Source organism: Octodon degus, unplaced genomic scaffold, assembly GCF_000260255.1.
Source record: "Octodon degus isolate 3935 unplaced genomic scaffold, OctDeg1.0 scaffold00153, whole genome shotgun sequence".
NCBI classification, from domain to species: domain Eukaryota; kingdom Metazoa; phylum Chordata; class Mammalia; order Rodentia; family Octodontidae; genus Octodon; species Octodon degus.
Genome location: NW_004524729.1, coordinates 795226 through 812644, shown reverse-complemented (window position 1 = coordinate 812644; position 17419 = coordinate 795226). Strand labels below are relative to the sequence as shown.

The 17419-nt window shown below is 55.3% G+C and overlaps 3 protein-coding genes across 6 annotated transcripts in view; 2 read left to right on the top strand and 1 right to left on the bottom strand.

The window, feature by feature from the left end:
* Positions 1 to 7943, top strand: part of Ttll12 (tubulin tyrosine ligase like 12) — a 32613-nt gene extending 24670 nt beyond the window's left edge. For all 3 annotated transcript variants that reach the window (XR_002818300.1, XR_002818299.1, XR_002818298.1), the window contains exon 15: positions 7923 to 7943. The gene's annotated coding sequence lies outside the window, so the exon portion shown is untranslated. The remainder of the gene's footprint in view (positions 1 to 7922) is intronic.
* Positions 6564 to 12581, top strand: Mcat (malonyl-CoA-acyl carrier protein transacylase). Of its 2 annotated transcripts, XM_004642445.2 has the most exons (4): positions 6564 to 7023; positions 8352 to 8439; positions 8854 to 9071; positions 10997 to 12581. In XM_004642445.2, exons 1-4 carry the CDS (start codon positions 6601 to 6603, stop codon positions 11444 to 11446), a joined length of 1179 nt encoding a protein of 392 aa, XP_004642502.1. In that variant the 5' UTR covers positions 6564 to 6600; the 3' UTR covers positions 11447 to 12581. The 2 variants fall into 2 exon arrangements, with proteins under 2 accessions (XP_004642502.1, XP_023558224.1); XM_023702456.1 differs by lacking the exon at positions 8854 to 9071 and having other exon boundaries at positions 10997 to 11236.
* Positions 12582 to 12717: 136 nt separating this feature from the next.
* Positions 12718 to 15743, bottom strand: Bik (BCL2 interacting killer). Its single transcript, XM_023702459.1, has 4 exons — positions 15354 to 15743; positions 14517 to 14615; positions 14016 to 14133; positions 12718 to 13914 (listed from the first exon to the last, which is right to left on the bottom strand). The coding sequence occupies exons 1-4, from the start codon at positions 15521 to 15523 to the stop codon at positions 13837 to 13839; spliced, it is 465 nt and encodes a 154-aa protein (XP_023558227.1). The 5' UTR covers positions 15524 to 15743; the 3' UTR covers positions 12718 to 13836.
* Positions 15744 to 17419: the final 1676 nt, after the last annotated feature.

The window sequence follows — 17419 nt, the reverse complement described above, 5'->3', positions numbered from 1 at the left end:
CCAAGGGACACCCAGAGGGTGGAGCTTTCTGTCAGATCCAGGGACGCCATAGCCAGGGATGCCCCGTGCCATCAGCCTGCCGTGACTTCTGCTTCCCCCACCTGCTGCCCCCAGCCCCGTTTGTCCCGGCAGCTCCCACAGGTAACATGGCCACACCCCACCTCCTGGCCAAGCCCTAGCACAGGCTGACTCCTCCACCTTCCCCCTTTGTGGCTCTGCCTATGATGCCCCTGCTTGAGCTCCCTGTGCCCACCCTGGCATCTCCACCCATCCTAACCTGTGGGTCCCAGCATCCCCCAGGAGCTCTTTCCAGAAACCACCTCTGCCCCAGTCCCCAGGGTGCCTTTCCTGGGCAGCTGGCCCATGCCAGCTCCTCTGGCTGCCAGAGGATTGAGGCCAGCTCCCATGCCCGGAGAGGGGAAGAGACTGCCCCGGGCCATCAGCTTGGGGTCAGGGCCCCACTCGGGAAGTCCGCTCACTGCCTCCCAGCTCCGAGTGACTGGAGAAGCACAGTCCCCTCCGCCATGTGTTTGCTTTGTGCCATCAGCAGCCCCTGCTCATCATAAAAGAAGCAGGACCTGGCATGGTGACATGCACCTGTCATCCCAGCGCTCGGGGAGGCTGAGGCATGAGGAGTTCAAAGCCAGCCTGGCTATATAGTGAGTTCAAGGCCTCACTGAACTATATAGTGAGACCCTGTGTGAAAACATGCATATGGGGCCGGGAGATGGTTCAGTGGAATAAGCGCTTCCCTGGCAAGCGCAAGGGCCTGAGTTCAATCCCTGGTTCTGAAAAAAAAAAAAATTATAAGAAAAAAAAAAGAAAATATACATATATACGTACATACATAGCAAAATATACAAGCAAGAAAGAAGAAAAAACTTACAACCACCCACTCCCACCACCTAGAGAGGAAGCCCTTCAACACCTTTGTTCTTACAAAGCAGGGATCTAAGTTCCTTTTCCTTTACAAGAACTTTCAGGCAATAAACGGTTGTGTAACTTGTTTTTTTCCCCTTGCAATAATGAATCAGAAGCCTCCTTCCACATTAACAAGCGCTTCCTGCCCTGTTCTCCCTGTAGCAATGTGTGTAAAACATGTGCACACACACTTGGAGCTTGTTACAGCAAGGAGGGGGGTGCCTCTACCCTGGCTCTGGAGTAGCCCCAGGCCCTGTGGTCTCCCCACAGACTCCTGCCCACCCCCAAAGGTCGTTTGTACCTCAACCTGGGGGCTGAACACACCCCCGCTTTTCTTTAGGGCTTTGTTTATTTACTTGTTTTTGTGACATGGTCTCCACATGTGGTTCAGGCTAGCCTTGAATTCACTGCAGAGCCGGGCCTGGCCTTGAAGGCGCAGTGATCCTCCTGCCTCAGCCCCGAAGGCTGGGATACTGAGGACCAGCTTGACTCGGTGCAGAGCGGGCAATAATTGATATCAATAAACTGACATTTTAAAAAATCGAATTGAGGGCTGGAGAGATGGCTCAGTGGTCTAAAGCACCTACTTAGAACAAGCTTAGCAAAGCACAGTGGACCGCGGTTCAATCCCCCAGCACCACATGCCAGCCAGCCCCGCCCCCTGGTGGGCTGAGCTGGCCACACACACACACACACACACACACACACAATAAATAAATGTAAAAATAAATAAATAATTTAAAAAATGTTAAAATAAATAAATAATTAAAAAAAATCGAATTGAAAGTCCATCCTCGGCCTAAGTGACTGGTGCGATCTACACTTCTGGCCAGGGCTCTGGCCGGGGGCCAGGAGCAGCAGCGTGTGGGGTCCCAGTGCCTCAGAGAAGACGAAGCAGACTCTGGCTCCCCCAAATTCTGTCCTGCTGCCGCAGTCCAGCGGGCAAACAGTCAGGGAGGTTACTTGTTAACCCTGATCTGCTCCCACGCGCTTTTTCAGAAATGCATTGTCCCCCGATCCTTGAACCTTGACTGTGTCAGTGGTTCACCCCGCCACTTCCTGCAGCCCACGAGCGAGCGCACCCCTGGATCACTGCGCACCTCGTAAAGGACAGCGAGCCTCTGGGCCTTAGCCCCTCATTGGGCTTTGACCATTCTGGTGCCCCCTGTAACTAAAACATATACCTCTTGTTTGTTTTATTCTGTCATTGTACTCCTTAGCAAGAGGTCAGTGGTCCTAGGCCAGGGCCTCTATTCTGGGATGTTTATTGATTTTTGTAGTACAGGGACTTGAACCCAGAACAAGTACATGCCAGGTACACACACTATCACCAAGCTACATCCCAGTCCTTTTTTATTTTTGAATTTTTATTCTGAGACGGGACCTCACTGAGTTGGTCCAGAGCGCACTGCGCCAGCCACCCAAGCCTGGTGTAGGCGTCAGCTTCACGCCTCGCCTACCACGCCCTCACTGCACACCCGGGTGGACCCTCAGGTCCCGGGTGGCACAGTGACTGTGGCTTTCATATCCTCACCGAAGTGCATGTGGAAATGTAACCCACACAGTAAAGGCTGAAGAGGAGGGCGCAGCGCATGCCTATAACCCCAGCATTCTGGGAGGCTGATGCAGGAGGATTAAAAACTTAAACTCAGCGCAGGCAACTGAGTGGCTTAGTTGTGCAAGAACCATCTCTAAATAAAGAATAGGGGCTGGTGAGATGGCTCAGTGGTCTAAAGCACCTATTTAGAACAAGCTTAGCAAAGCACAGGGACCGCGGTTCAATCCCCCAGCACCACATGCCAGCCAGCCGCGCCCCCTGGTGGGCTGAGCTGGCCACACACAGACAATAAATAAATAAATAAATAAATAAAAATTTAATAAATAAATAAATAAATAAAATAAAGAATAGAGAATGCATCTCTAAACAAGCATCTCTACGTCAAAGGCCCTGGTTCAGTCCCTAAAGGTGTGAGGAGGAGCAGGACCACAGAGGTGCTTAGGTCTCCAGGGCTGCGCTGTGCAGGTGGAATGTGCCCACGGAGTAACACGCCCGTTTAGGGGCCTCAAGCCCAGGTCTGCAGTGAAGGCCAGCGTGGCTTTGTCTCTCGGACACAGCACTTGGCATCTGGTTCTCGGCCTTCCTGGGACCCTGCAGAGGATCCGCACCAGCGAGGCCTCCCCAGGCGCAGCCCAGCCCACCCAGGCCTGCGCAGCCCGGAGGAGCAGGAGCAGAGTGACCCTCTCTTCCTCCTAAGCCCCAGAGCGCGCATCCCGTGATGCCAATAGCAGGTCCCCCGCTCTGGCGGAGCCCATCCTCCGGGAGGCAAGCATTGCGAAATCCCTCGTCCTCCAGGGCATGGCCAGCGCTGGCTGCGCGAGCCCTCCAGGATGTTGCTGCACCTGGACGGAACCCACAACTGACTTGGATTAAGTTTTGAAATTTGACCTAAAAATCCTCATGGGGGAGTCTAATTTCATCCATTGTACCAGCGCTCCAGCACTTTCAGTTTGGAAAATGTGACTTTTTTTTTTTTTACTTTATTTTCATGCTTGCTTTATTTTGTTTTTCAAAATTGAATGATTTGGGATTTTTTTATAGTTGTTATGTACTTTTCCGCCACTTTCTCTTTTGGTCTTCTATTGTAAGTTTTCAACTGTTCTTTCCTATATTTAATATCAAGAGATTCTCTTTTATTTTCTGAATGTTCTTTTGTTTTTCTTTCTTTTGATATATTTGGTACAGGGTGTCACTACACAGCTCAGACTTGTAGTGATCCTCCTGTTTCCAGCCTCCCTAGCGCTGGGATTACATGCGTGTGCCTCCACATCTGGTCTTGGTCATTGAGTACTGGGTTGAGGCCAGCACAGTACATGCTGCTGGGGATGAAACTCCAGTCCCTGTGCTTGCCTAAGCAGGGACTTAGTCCACTGAGCTATCTCACTGGTTCTTCTTTTTCCTTCGGAGACAGCCTCCATATGTACCCCACATGAGGTCATCTATATCACTATGTAGTCCTCAAATTCACACTGGTCCTCCTGCCTCAGCCTCCTGAGTGCTGGGATTACAGGCATGCATTTCCATGTCCAGCTTCTCTTATGTCTTAAAGATAGTAATGATTGTCTCCTTAGAACAACTGCTTTCTTCTCCATGATTTCTACTCTCTCTCTCTCTCTCTCTCTCTCTCTCTCTCTCTCTCTATATATATATATATATATATATATATATATATATATACATATATATGTATTTTTTTTCTTTCTCACTGTTTATAAGAAGTTTTCCTCAAATGCTTGGGAATCTTGGGGCTGCTTTCCCTTTGCACTGTGAGGTTCCCTAGGTCCTCCAGTCCAGCGGGGACAGGGTCTGCCTCCAAAGGAGCATGCAGGGGTCTCTGCACCCAGCACGCAGGGCCCACCTGTGTCAGCAGTGGGCTCACATCTGCTGCTGTCCCTGCCATGCCCAGCCACAGGGTGACCATTTCCCAGACAAAAGCCAGGTACTTGCCAGAGTAGGGCAGGGAGAGGGGGTGATCTAAGGATCTATGCAAATAGATCTCTGTTTTAGTCGTCTTTTGCCCTTGAATCTAGAAGCAGCTGGTCCTGCCAGTTCCAAAGCTTTGTAGGATCCCACTGTACGAATGAGCACTGATTTTCAGCTTTCCCTTCTGCTGAGGGGATTTTACTGTGAAGGCAGCCAAGGTGGGCGGCTCCAGCATGCCTCTGCCCAGCTTCCAGAGTCTGCCGCTGGGATCCCCTTTCCTGTTCCCTCTGTCTGTGTGGGATTTACGTCTTCCAATGGCCTCTTTGCTGTGGATTTATGGGTTTCCAGAGTAAGTGCCTGCTCTGTGCATGCCTTAACCTGAAGATCCGTTCTGTATCTTTTATGAGGCCATATTTCATCTAGCAAATCCCTCTCTAGTCGGACACGCAGCTTTCCTCCAAAAGCAAGGCCGTCATGGACTTCCCAAGAGTTAGGTCTTTGTTTATTGGACTTTTCAGTCAAATCCAGCAAAGCAGCCTTGCTGATGTGGTTTGTGATGGTATTTAGAGATGAGGCCTTTGGGAACAGTTAAGTCCTGAGAGTGGGCCCTGGTGAATGGAATGATGTTGTCAAAGGAGGAGGATGTTCAGGGACTTCTCCCTCCACTTTCCCCCCGTGAGGTCATCTGCAAACCCGAAGCAGGCCCTTTTCACACACAGGGTCTGCAAGCATCTCGATCTCTCATTCGCGGCCTCAGGAATGTTAAGGAATATGTTTTCCTGTTATCAAGACTCCCCGGTGTATGGCCTCGTTACAGCAGCCAGCAGACTAAGATGTAGCCCTTCCTCGAGCTTGTCATTGTGAAGTGCAACTGTGCATGGGTGTCCCGGGCTCCCTGGGGAAAGCTGAACGGAAATGAGGGCAGATCAGCGGGAAGGAGGGCTGCTGGGAGGAGGTAAGGCTGCGGCTCTCGCTCTGACCCGGCCTACAGCAGCGATCAGGAGCTGGACGAGCCACCTTCCAGTCCCTGATCTCTGCTGAGGATGTAGCTCAGAGGCACAGCATCTGCTTGCCAAGAGCGAGGACCTGAGTTTGATTCTGCTAAACCCACCCCCACACACACCCTCCAAAAACTTCCAGATCTCTCCCTAGCACTGCATCTTGGACTCTGTCTATAAACTGAATACTTGCACCTGTCCATTACGGCCTGCTATGAGAAGTGGAAATAATGTAAAAACAAGGGCAGGCCAAGCAGCTCGATAGATTAAAAAGCACCTCAAGCAGGTGCAGGGACCGGGGTTCGATCCCCGTCCCCCCCGGGGCTGCCGGGCCAGCCCCGCCCCCAGGGCGCGCTGAGACAGCGATTGAGACTGAGTGTGGTGGCACGAGCGCCTGTAATCCCAGTACTAAGGAGGATGCACACAGGAGGATCACTACGAGTCCGATCTGCACAGTAAGACCCTGTACACCCTGTCCTAAATACAAAAACAAAAACAAACAAACAAAAAAAACAGGCTTTGTTTAGTGACAAAGATTTATTGAGTGCTTATTATGTGCCAGGCATTGTGTTTGGTTTGTAGGAAACACAAAAGAGAGCTGATATTTTACTTATTGTTGTGGCAGAATTGTATGTAAGAAAGAATGTGGAAAGTTTCAAATACTATGCACAGTCTGGGTAAAAAGTATTTCACTTGAAAGTAGGTCTCAAGTTCTATTTTCCTGCAAATTGATTTCATTTGTCTTTAAGGCTACATAACCTAATATGAAATCAACGATTCCGTACTGCAAATATAATAACAATTTATTATTATTACTATTATTATTTATTTATTTATTTTTGGCGGAACCAGGGATTGAACTCAGGCCCTTGCACTTGCCAGGGAAGCGCTTATTCCACTGAGCCATCTCCCCGGCCCCCCATAACAATTTTTTAAAAGATGATTACAATACAATCTACTGTTTAGTCTACGAATGATGCGTCGTATCCAGTTCTTTCCGGGGAGGAACTTCAAAGAAGTGCACCGGTCACAGGCCTCCCACACGCAGCCGCAAAGGTCTTGGAGCCCTGACGGAACAGATAACCCCGGAACCTTTCTTTCAGACAGCCCGGCAGGAAATACGCGAGGGACTACGCTGCGTCGCGCCGCCGCAGTCCGACAACAGTCGCCGCAGTAACGCGCGCGCCGAGCACTCCCAGCATGAGCGCCCGGGTCGCTCGAGTCGCGCGGGCCCGAGGCTGGGGCGTCCGCTTCTCTCGCGGCGCCTCGAGCTTCCCGGTGCCCCCGCCGGGCGCCGTGGATGTGGCGGAGCTGCTGCGGGACGCCACCGCGGCAGCGGAGGAGCCCTCGGCGGCGCCGGCGTGGCGGAGGACGCCCGGGCAGCGCTCCGTGCTGCTGTTCCCCGGCCAGGGCAGCCAGGAGGTGGGCATGGGCCGCGGGCTGCTGGGCTTCCCGCGCGTGCGCGAGCTCTACGACGCCGCGCGCCGCGTGCTGGGCTACGACCTGCTGGAGCTCAGCCTGCACGGGCCGCAGGAGGACCTGGACCGCACCGTCCACTGCCAGCCCGCCGTCTTCGTGGCTTCCCTGGCCGCCGTGGAGAAGCTACACCACCTGCAGCCGGCGGTGAGGCCGAGGCCCGGGGAAGATGGGGAACGCGGGCTCGGCCAGGGCCCCAGCGCCCGACTCACAGGGCAGCTTCAGACAGCTTCCAGAGGTGCCAGGCCCGGCTGGAGGCGCCGAGGGCAAAAGCCAGATCCCTGTCCCGGGGCAGCTTGCATCTACTGCAAGCAGATAACATAGCAGGGAAAGGGGTTGTGATTTTTAATTATTTGTATTACGTGATTTAAACAGGATTAAACTTAATCCTAATTTTGTTTTGCTCCTGTACTGGAGATTAAACCCAGGCCTTTCGTACTGAGTTACATCCCTAGCGCGTTTTACTTATATTTAGTGAGACAGGGTCTTACTATGTTGCTCCAGCAGAGTTTAAACTTCCGCTCCTTCTGCCTCAGCCCCGGAGAGTTGAATGATTTTACTTTACAGTGGTGAACCAGTTCCTTCTAGTGTGGGACAGCGTGAAGACAGTAAATGTTAAGCTAGTCCTTGAGTGCCTTCATTTCACCCTCACAGCCCCCTGGGAGAAGAACACCTGTGGGTGAGGAGTACTCAGGCAGTAAAGAAATTAGGTAGTTCCCCGAGTGCTGCTAGCAACATCTGTTCAGTGCCTAACCAGGGCCAGGTTCCTGCCGAGTGATTTACAGACAGTGTTTTCACACACCTCCCTCAGGGATGGATGAACTCTCCCAGGCTAAGATACCCAGCCTGTGACTTGAAAAGTGATGCTTTTAGGCCAGGTGTGGTGGCGCATGCCTGTTATCCCAGCACTTGAGAGGCTGAAGCAGGAGGATTGCTGAGTTCAAAACCAGTTTGGGCAAAAAAGGGAGCTCAAGGTCAACCTGAGCTGATAGCAAGACCCTGTCTCAAAAAGTTTGTTTTTTTTTTTAATTTTTATTTATTTTTAGGTGTGTGTGTGTGTGTGTGTGGCCAGCTCAGCCCACCAGGGGGCGGGGCTGGCTGGCATGTGGTGCTGGGGGGATTGAACCGCGGTCCCTGTGCTTTGCTAAGCTTGTTCTAAGTAGGTGCTTTAGACCACTGAGCCATCTCACCGGCCCCTCAAAAAGTTTTGAAAAGCGCGATGCTTTTAGCCTGCCCAGTTCACTTCCACACGCCCCATGGCCTGAGGCTGCTCCACACAAAGGTGAGAAGATCCAGAGCCATGCCATGGAGTCCCATCAGTACAGGGCTGGACTCAGCGACTGTCAGGGCCACCCCTGGGTCCTCTTCCAGCTGGAGCACCAGGCCAGTGTGGCACCTAGCTCACAGTGGCAGGTGCAGGCCCTGGTTCTGAGCTCTTCTAGAGCCTCTGGCCTCACTTGCATCTGTCACTGCAGGTGATCGAGAACTGTGTCGCTGCTGCTGGGTTCAGTGTGGGGGAATTTGCAGCCCTCGTCTTTGCCGGAGCCATGGAGTTTGCTGAAGGTATGAGGCAGAACCTTGGGCTGGTCTGGGGTGTGGTCTCAGCCTGCCTGAGGTTTCTCGGCAGGGTGCTTTGGTGTTGGCACTGGGCAGCCTTTTGGGGCGGAGCTGTCTCATTCACTGTGGGGTGTTCTTTGGAGCAGCATCCCTGGCCTCGCCTTATCACACGTCAGGAGATCCCCATGTGTCAGTGTCCTGTCCTTGTGCCTAGACAGAATCCCCTGCCCCCAGAACACCCCTGCTGTATACCCCTGCCCTGTTTGTGCCAGGCTTTTGGCAAGAAGTGACTTGATGGGCGTGACTGGCACCTAGCAGACACAGGCAGGTCCATGGTGTCTCTGTTGGTCAAGGGGACCCGATGAGTCCCAGCTGCGCTCCACCGAGAGCCCAAGAGCTCTCTCTCCCTGCTCTGCACAGGGCTGTATGCTGTGAAGGTCCGTGCTGAGGCCATGCAAGCGGCGTCGGAAGCTATCCCCAGCGGGATGCTGTCTGTGCTTGGCCAGCCACAGTCCAAGTTCGCCTCCGCCTGTCTGGACGCCCGGGAGCACTGTAGGTCCTTGGGCATCGAGGATCCCGTGTGCGAGGTGTCCAACTACCTCTTCCCGCACTGCAGGGTCATCTCAGGACACCTGGAGGTGGGTGCGGCGGGGCCCCCTCAGATCCCAGCTGGGACAGTGGGTGTCACCAACACTGGGGACACATAGGCCACTCAGTCAAATCTTGCTGTCAGAGGGAGACCTATGTGCATGGGCCACTCAGGGCAGGAGTGTTGGCAGGGACAGTCCAACACTGGGAGCCTGTACAGTGGGCTCCTGAAGGGTGAGCCAGGAAGCACTGTCATGAGCAGAGAAGCAGGAAGCCTGTGGAAAGGACATTTGGGGCCAGCACTCGGGGACAGGTGTGCGGCTGGCCAGTGCAGCGGACCCCAGGAGAGGGCCAGGCATTTGGGGGGCAGGGCTGTTTGCAGTACTGGGGATTGAACTCTGGGCCTGTACACTGAGTGACAGCTATGTCCCCAGCCCTTTTAAAATTTTGAGGTGGAGTCACCAAGTTGCCCAGGCTGAGTTCAGATTTGCAATTCTCTGCCTCAGCCTCCCAGAGTGCTGGGATCAAAGGTGCACATCACCATGCCTGGCTCGGAGGTGACTTTTTTTTTTTTTTTTGAAACAGACTATAAAGTTCAGGCTAGCCTTGATCTCAGTGTAGCCCAGGCTGGCCTCCAATTTGAGGCTATCCTCCGAGTGCCGAGTGCTGGGATTACAGGTGTCGCTGTCACACCCAGCCTTGGAGGTAATTCTCATTCCTGTTTTAGTACAAGCTGAGGCAGACAGAGGACAGGCACTTGATGGACAAAGCAGGTTGTTCCGTTTTGTTTTCATTTTGTGATAGCGTCTTGCTGTGTATCTTAAACTGGCCTCAAACTTGTACTGAGCTTGCTTCCCCAAGTGGTGGGATTAAGCGCCACCTTCTTTTGAGGCAAGGTGATACTGTTGCCCCACTGCTGTCCTAATCTTCCTGCCTCAGCCTCCCAAGGAGCTGACAGATGCACTCCACAGCACGCAGCTGGAGGCAGAATCTGAACCCGCGTTGGTCTCACTCTGGCTTTAGTTCCTGCTCAACCACACTCACTTTCTCCCTATCAGGACCTGGCCCCTGCCACGTGTCCTCAGATACTACACAGTGAGACCGCAGCCCCCTCTGTGACCACAGTGGCATGATGGGAAGGACCTTAATCACAGGCTAACTGCTCATTCCTCCCAGCAGCCTCAGGGAGCACCCAGAAGGGCTGGCCTGGCTCCTGCCCTGTGCACTGCAGGCTGGGCGTGGCTTCTAGGCATGGCTCCTGGGGCCCCTAGTCTGATCTTTGGGACCCAGAAGTGCCACACCCAGGAGCCCAGGAGAAGGCCCTTCCCCGTATCCAGTGTGGAGTGAAGCTCTCAGGCTAGCTATGGAGCAGTCCTTGCCCCATGTGGTAGGCCTCCAGTTGAAAGTGAGCATGTTTCTCTGGGGGTGCCATCTTCTGTCAGCCATCGGGAGTGGATGAGACTGTGTGTTTCAGGGAGTAGGAGGAAGAGCTCAGAGGCCCCGTGACCAGCCTGGGCTGCCACCCTGGCCAGACCTGTTTCCATGGTAACACTGCTGTGCTGGGCTAGGTTACCTTCCCAGTTGGCGTATGTGATCGGTGCCTGCAGGGTGACCTCAGGAAGCCTGGATGTACACCCGGGTTTAACCAGAACTGAAAGTGTCAATTTAGGGTAGTGCTTGGCTCTAATCCCTGCACTGTGGGAGACTGAGGCAGGAGCATTGTAAGTTAAAGCCAGACTTGGCAGCTTACAAGACCTTGTTACAAAGCAAAAAAGAATAAAAAATGAAAAGTGCTGGGGACAGAGACGTGGCTCAGTAGGGAGACCCAGGTTCATTCCTCAGTACTGCAAAACAAAACTTACTCAAGGCTTGGGGGATCAAGCCTGGGTGGGCCCTCGTGGCAACGCACATACCGTGCGCACAGGGCGAGGTTCGCACAGCTCTCCCTGACCTGCCTGCGTGACCCCTTCCCCAGGCCCTGCAGTTCCTCCGGCAGAACTCCTCCAAGTACCACTTTCGGCGCACCAAGATGCTGCCGGTGAGCGGCGGCTTCCACACTCGCCTCATGCAGCCGGCCGTGGAGCCCCTGGCACAGGCTCTGAAGGCCATCGACATTAAGCAGCCCCTGGTCTCCGTGCATGCCAACGTGAGTGGGCACAGGTATGCAAACGCCCAGCACATCCGGAAGCTGCTGGGGCAGCAGGTGGTGTCCCCAGTGAAGTGGGAGCAGACCATGCACGCCATCTACGAGCGCAGGCGGGGCACCGCCTTCCCCAGGACGTGGGAAGTTGGCCCCGGGCAGCAGCTGGGCAGCATCCTGCGGAGCTGTAACCTGCAGGCCTGGAAGTTCTACGACCATGTGGACGTGCTGCGGGCTGGTGAGGATCCAAGTGAGGTCCCAGACCCCGAGCAGTCTCTGCGGTGACCCCACAGGCCAGAGCCAGGACACAGTCTTCAGCCCCCGCATAGAAGAGAGTGGAAGGATTGCTTGCCCGTGCTTTGGAAGAACAAAGGTCTCTGTGGTGACCCAGTCTGTCCCCTCCCTCTGGGAAATGCTCATGTGCTAGGGACAAGGCGCATGGTGCTTCCATGGAGCTAGATGTACTGTGGATGGTGGGCCCCTGCCAGCCTGGGCAGGGCAACTCCTCTGGCCCTGTCTCTGCAAGGCCTCAGCAGCCAGCCTAGATTCAGCAGCCAGCAACAGCTGGAAGACTTGAGTCCTGTGTCCCTCGTGTGTCCAGAAAGTGTAGCACACACCTGCTGTGTGCAGAGTCGTGGCAGGGACAGTGTACAGGTGTGGCCGAGCCGTGGGCTACAGATAGGGGCACCCAGGTGTCCCACTGGTGCTGGTGCTGAACACAGCCTTTGTGAGCCACCTGAGCCCTGTGTGGTCTCTTGGTGTCGGGAACCGTGCGGTAACATGCTCCTGGCATGTCGTGTCTTTGGTAGCCCCTGCACAGGTGCAGGCCACGCTCCAGGCGCTTCTCGGTGGGGGCCCTGCTGGCCTAGGGGCATATGGACTGCCCCCTCTTTGGCAGCTGTCCCGATGCGAGGGACACTGTCACGTTGCCAGGCATTGTGACTCCACAGCCACACACGCTTCCACACAGCCCTGGCTGAGTGCCACTGCAGCTTAGGAACTCTTCATCTTGGCCTCAGTGAGTACTGGCGGCAGCACGGGAATTCGTGCTTCCCAAGACAGAATCTTGTCTGTTGCCCAGGCTGGTCTTCCACTCCTGGGCTTGGGATGCACCTGCCTCAGCCTCCAGGGTAGCTGGGACTAAAGGTGCACGCCAAGTGGGACCGTTCTGTGCGTCCTGGGGGCTGAAGCCAGGTTCACTGTAGCCCAGCTCTCTCTCTGTTTTATCTTTATCTCTCACCAAGTCCTGCAGGCTGGGCTCAAATTTATAATTGTTTTGCCAGAGCCTCCCCAAGTGCTGGATTATAGGTGTGCACTAGAACACCCAGCTACAAAGAACTTTTTACATAGCTGGGATTGAACTCGGGGCTTTATACCAAGGTACTTCCTCAGCCCCCATTTCTTTCTCTCTTTCTTTTTTTGGTTGTTGTTTTTTGTTTTGCCTTTTTTGGACACAGTTTCACTCTGAAGGTCAAGCTGGCCTCAAGCCCAGTTGGTAAACCAGGCTAGCCTGAACTCAGCGATCCACCTGCCTCAGCCTCCCAAGTACTGGATTATAGGCCTGTGCCACTATGCTGAGTTTCCTTTCTCATATTTTTTTTTTCAGGGCAGGGTCTTAGTTGCCTAAGCTGGGCTGAGACTTGGCATCCTGCCTCACCTCCCAGAGTCCTAAGATTACAGGCGTGGGTCACCACGCCTGACCTCTGAATGCCACTCACAGCAGCCCCAAGAGGTATGAGCGGCCCGCAGGCCTGGTCTGGGGCCCTCGGCAGGGCCGCGCGGGGGGAGCTTGGGGATGCACTCCGTAGGTGAAGTCCTTGGCCGCCTCTGGGCTTGAGAGGCCAGAAGGGGCAGCCTGGGCCAGGGGAATTTGGGGGGCCCGGAAAGGTTGGTGTGGGAACCCCAACCCAGTGGGCATTTTCAGTGTGAGTGGGACATCTGGTCCCTGCTGGGGCCTCAAGAACAGCCCTGGAGTCGGGCAGGTACAGAACCTAAGGGCAGAGCCCGGCCCCTCCCCCGGCTCGCCTTGCCCAGGCCCCCTCCAGTTGGCCCCAGGACAAGTGGACAGAGGACACACAGAACCCCTAATGATGGACTGCAGGCACCAGGGTAGGATAGCTGGGACAAACACTGCAAACCCGAGCCAGGACCTGCCGCCAGGGGGCACCAGGCGGGGCAGAGCCCACCTTCTCCCTCCACCACGACCGGCCTCTAGGGGCGCTGCAACCCAGCGAGGACAAGAGCCCAGCTGAAAACCAACGTTTTATTGAACTCTCCACCTCTCAGAAATCTAGACCAGTAGATTCTGTGTGCCTGGCATCGCTGACACGGGGTGTGGCCGGCACACCTCTGCCACCCACGTGACCAGCCCCCACGGGCTGGAGGCTCCTTCCAGGGACAGCCGCCCGGGAGGGCCAGGGTCACGGAGTGGCCCAGCCGGTACAGAGCAGGCATTAACCAGTAATGGCCCCGAGGTATAAAGAATTCATCCCCTAGAAAAACAGTGCAAACTCCGGTGCGAGATCTCAGCAGTGTTCCAGCACTATCATGAGCTTAAATATAAAAATGATCTTCAGAAAATACTACCATTAAAAAGAATAAAGCCGGCTAGGCGGCGGCCACCTGGGGGCCACGGTGGCCGAGGGACAGGGACCAGCCCCGCCCACCCGCCGGCCTCACTGCAGCAGCAGCCGGAGTGTCCCAAGGAGCAGCAGCAACAGCAGCACAGCGGGCAGCAGCCGCGTAGGGGACACCTGCGGGACAGAGGGGACCGTGAGGGCCGGGTGAGGCAGAGGGATGGGCAGGAAGGCGGCCCCATAGGGTGGCAGGGGTCGGCCAAGGCCTGGGCGCTTACCCAGGTGCGGGGGGCCGGGCGTCCCCAGGCCCGCAGGTTGTCCCCGAGGCTAGTGACAGCGTGGGTCAGCTTTCTGAGCACACCCCAGAGACCCGTCTGGCTGTAAGTGACGGCCAGGCTGTAAGACAACCAGGGTGGGCGCCTGTGAGGGGCGAGTGCCGATCTTCCCGCTGCACCTCCGCGCTGTCTGCTGCACACAGGTCCTCTACGACTTCCTGCTTCCTCCTCGCCTGGGCCACGAGATGCTGGGCTGGTGCACAGCTGTGACTGCAGCCCCCTCCCCCGGTCAGCCCCTGCCGTTGTCCTGGGGCCCCTCGCCCACACTGCCCTCCAAGTCTGCACCCAGGAGGCCCGGGGCTCGGCCGTTTCCAAGGCTGGGGGAGCTCAAGGGTTCGTGGGGGCCTGGGAGTGGGGGCCGCTGGGCTGGCACCTGTGCTTGAGTTCCAGGAGCCCGGGACTCTGCTCCTGGGCCTTCCACCCACCTGGGGCCCAGCGGCTTACCTGTGCATGGCCCTCCCAGGCAGGTGGGCCAGGCGGGGGCTCCGAAAGCGCAGGTCCATCTCATCGCCGATGCAGGCCAAGCGCAGGGCCACCAGGTTGCTGTGGGGAGGGATGGGTGGCCGGAGCTGTGTTGGGTGAGGTTCCCCGCACCCCGCGTACAGCTGTTCTCTGAGGGCCACTCGGGGGCGCCCGAGACCCACATTGGGGCAGCTGTGAGAACCTTCCCACACTCAGGGATCACTAAACCCCAGGAAAGTCGGCGCCCTTGGTTTCCCAGGACCACCCCCCAGACTTTGGCAGGGTGAGTGGACAATGGACAGGCAGGTGTGAGGCTGGCTTTCCACCTCCACTAGCTCTCCTGTGACACCCACCCCTACACAAAGTCCCCAATCCTGAAACCAGTCATCTCCGTGTAGGAATGGAGGGGGTCAGAAGCACATGACCCCACTTTCTAACCCAAGTCCCCGATTGAGATGGGGTGGACACATGCCCTTGGTGCTATGCATGCGTCCAAACACATACGCAGGCACACGCCCTGGACTAAATCCGGGCCCTCTGGACTTGGGAGCCCGCCCACATTCCCCACAGGTGAGGCAGCAGTTCATCTGGGAAGTCCCAGGCTCCTGGAACTCGGGCACAGGTGCCAGCCCAGCGGCCCTACCATGGGACTGGGAGGGGCCTGGCTCTGGACAGAGGCGGGAAAGGCTCCTGTCTGGCCCCTAAGGCCAGGGGGCCGCTCTCCCAATAGCCAGTGTCCAGGCCCCTGGTGGCCACTTTGGAAGTGTGAGGGGCTGAGGCACAGAGTGAGGCTACCCAAGCCAGCACCCTGGGACCTACCTGCCTTCCAGGCATTCCACAAGGCCAGTGACCCCAGAGGAACCAAGGTCCTCTCCCTGCAAGGGTTGTGTCATGCGCATGGCCCCTTGGGCCAGCAGAGGCCTGGGGAGCAGCTCGGGCAGCTGAGTCTCCATGAGCAGGTCCCTGGTGATGGGCCTTGCTTCTGACATCTCTGGAGGACAGAGACAGGGGCTCCAAGTCTGGACGGGACACTTCCAGGCAAGTGCCGAACAGCTCAGCCACACCAGCCCTCCCTGGATCTGCAGTCTTCTTGTCCACAGGCCGTTACGTCACATGAGACACTGATTAAATAAAAGTTACAGACTGTGTGAGCTGAGCACTGTTGAGGCTGGGCAAGAGTACTGCTTCAGGTTCAAGGCCAGCCCGGGCTATGCAGTGAGACCCTGCCTCAAAACACTAAAAAAAAAAGCCAAAACAAAACCAAAAAAAAAAAAACTTGTAGCAAGGCCTCATGGCACAGGCCTGTAGTATCAAGAGCTGGGGAGGCTGAGGCAGGAGGATCACCAGTTCAAGTGCTGCGTGGGCAACTGAATACAGCTCTGTCTCGAGGTGCTCAGTACCATTAAATAAGTAAACGAGCAAATTTTGTGGGGAGGGTGGTGGGGATTTAACCCAGGGCCATCAAGCTACACCCCCAGCTCTTATGTTTTATTTTGCAACAGGGTCTCACTAAAGTCACTAAACTATCCAAGCTAGGCTTAAACTTGTGATTTGTATGTGCCACCATGCCCAGCCTTTTGTTACAGGAGCATGGGCTTCGGCCCTCCTGGGTGAGGACCCCGGTCGGACCTTCCTGCCCCTGCAGGGCTCCCTGCCCACCACCCTGCCCTTCCCTTCCATCGGCCTGAGCCTCCTCCAGGCTGTGTCTCACAGCCAGTCACCAAGCCTCTCCGTTCTCCTCCATCTCTCAGGAGGGAACCTGATGCACCAAGGTCCTCAAATGTTTTCTTTTTGTTTGGTTGGTTTTTTTTTTCCATAATTTTATTGAGAAACAAATAGCAATGAGACAGTTTCAAACCAAACTGGTAGGACAGTTTCAATTTGAAGGATTTTTTTGTTGTTGTTCCAAATACCTTCAGGGCATGGGAATCGAACCACAGCAACCAGAGCCTGACTGCTTTGTTGAAGCAGCCACTTAAAGAACTGAGCTAAGGGGCAGGCCCCTTCTTTTTGTGAAATAACATCAGAGCAGCCAAACCAAAAAGGCCAGGTGCCTGCTGTCAGCATGGGACAAAGACCAGCTCCCCACTACAGCACTTCCTCAGTGTCCTGGGAAGCGACACCTATTTCAATGTCTGCTATTTCTCTGGAGTAAGAAAGGCAAGCCACGTGGGAAGAGTCACCCATGTTCCCAGCTCCCACCCTGACACATCACACCCAGATCCTCCAGGCCAGGTGTTCCCGGGGCCCTTGCTAGCACAGCCCGTGTTCTTCACCTGACCCTGTGCGCCCACTCACGGGCCAATCATGACCCTCCTTCCCCCATTTTCCAGCAACCCTTGCAGCTCCCAGCTGGCCATGTGACCTCCACCCGGGCAGCAGGGCCTCAGAAGTGCAGGTAGGAACTGAAGGAAAGGGAGCAGCATAGGTAGGCCAGCGCATCTCCCTTGCCACTGTGAACACAGGAGTGAGGGCTGGAGCGGCAACAGCCAGCTAAGGGTGCAGGTGGCGAGGAAGACAAGGTCTGGGCCTGGGGGCACTTCTGAGCGGGAAATCACTGAACTGTCCAGGCAGGGCTTAACACTTGGGATCCTCCTGCTTCAAGAGTTCTGGGACTAAGGATGTGCGTGACCACATCCAACCTAACCCTCTACGTTCTCACAGTAATAGCCTGGATTTTTTAGTGAGTTCATCCTGTCCACACCAGAAAGCTGAGAGCTCTTGCCCCACAACGTCCTTTGACTTTGTTATTTTATTTATTTAATGTATTTGGTGCAGGGTCTACAGGGTCTCAGACTCGTCGTGATTCTGTTTTCAGCCTCCCAAGCACTGGGATTACAGGCGTGTGCCACCACACCCAGTTTCGGTGGCCAGTATGCCACGCC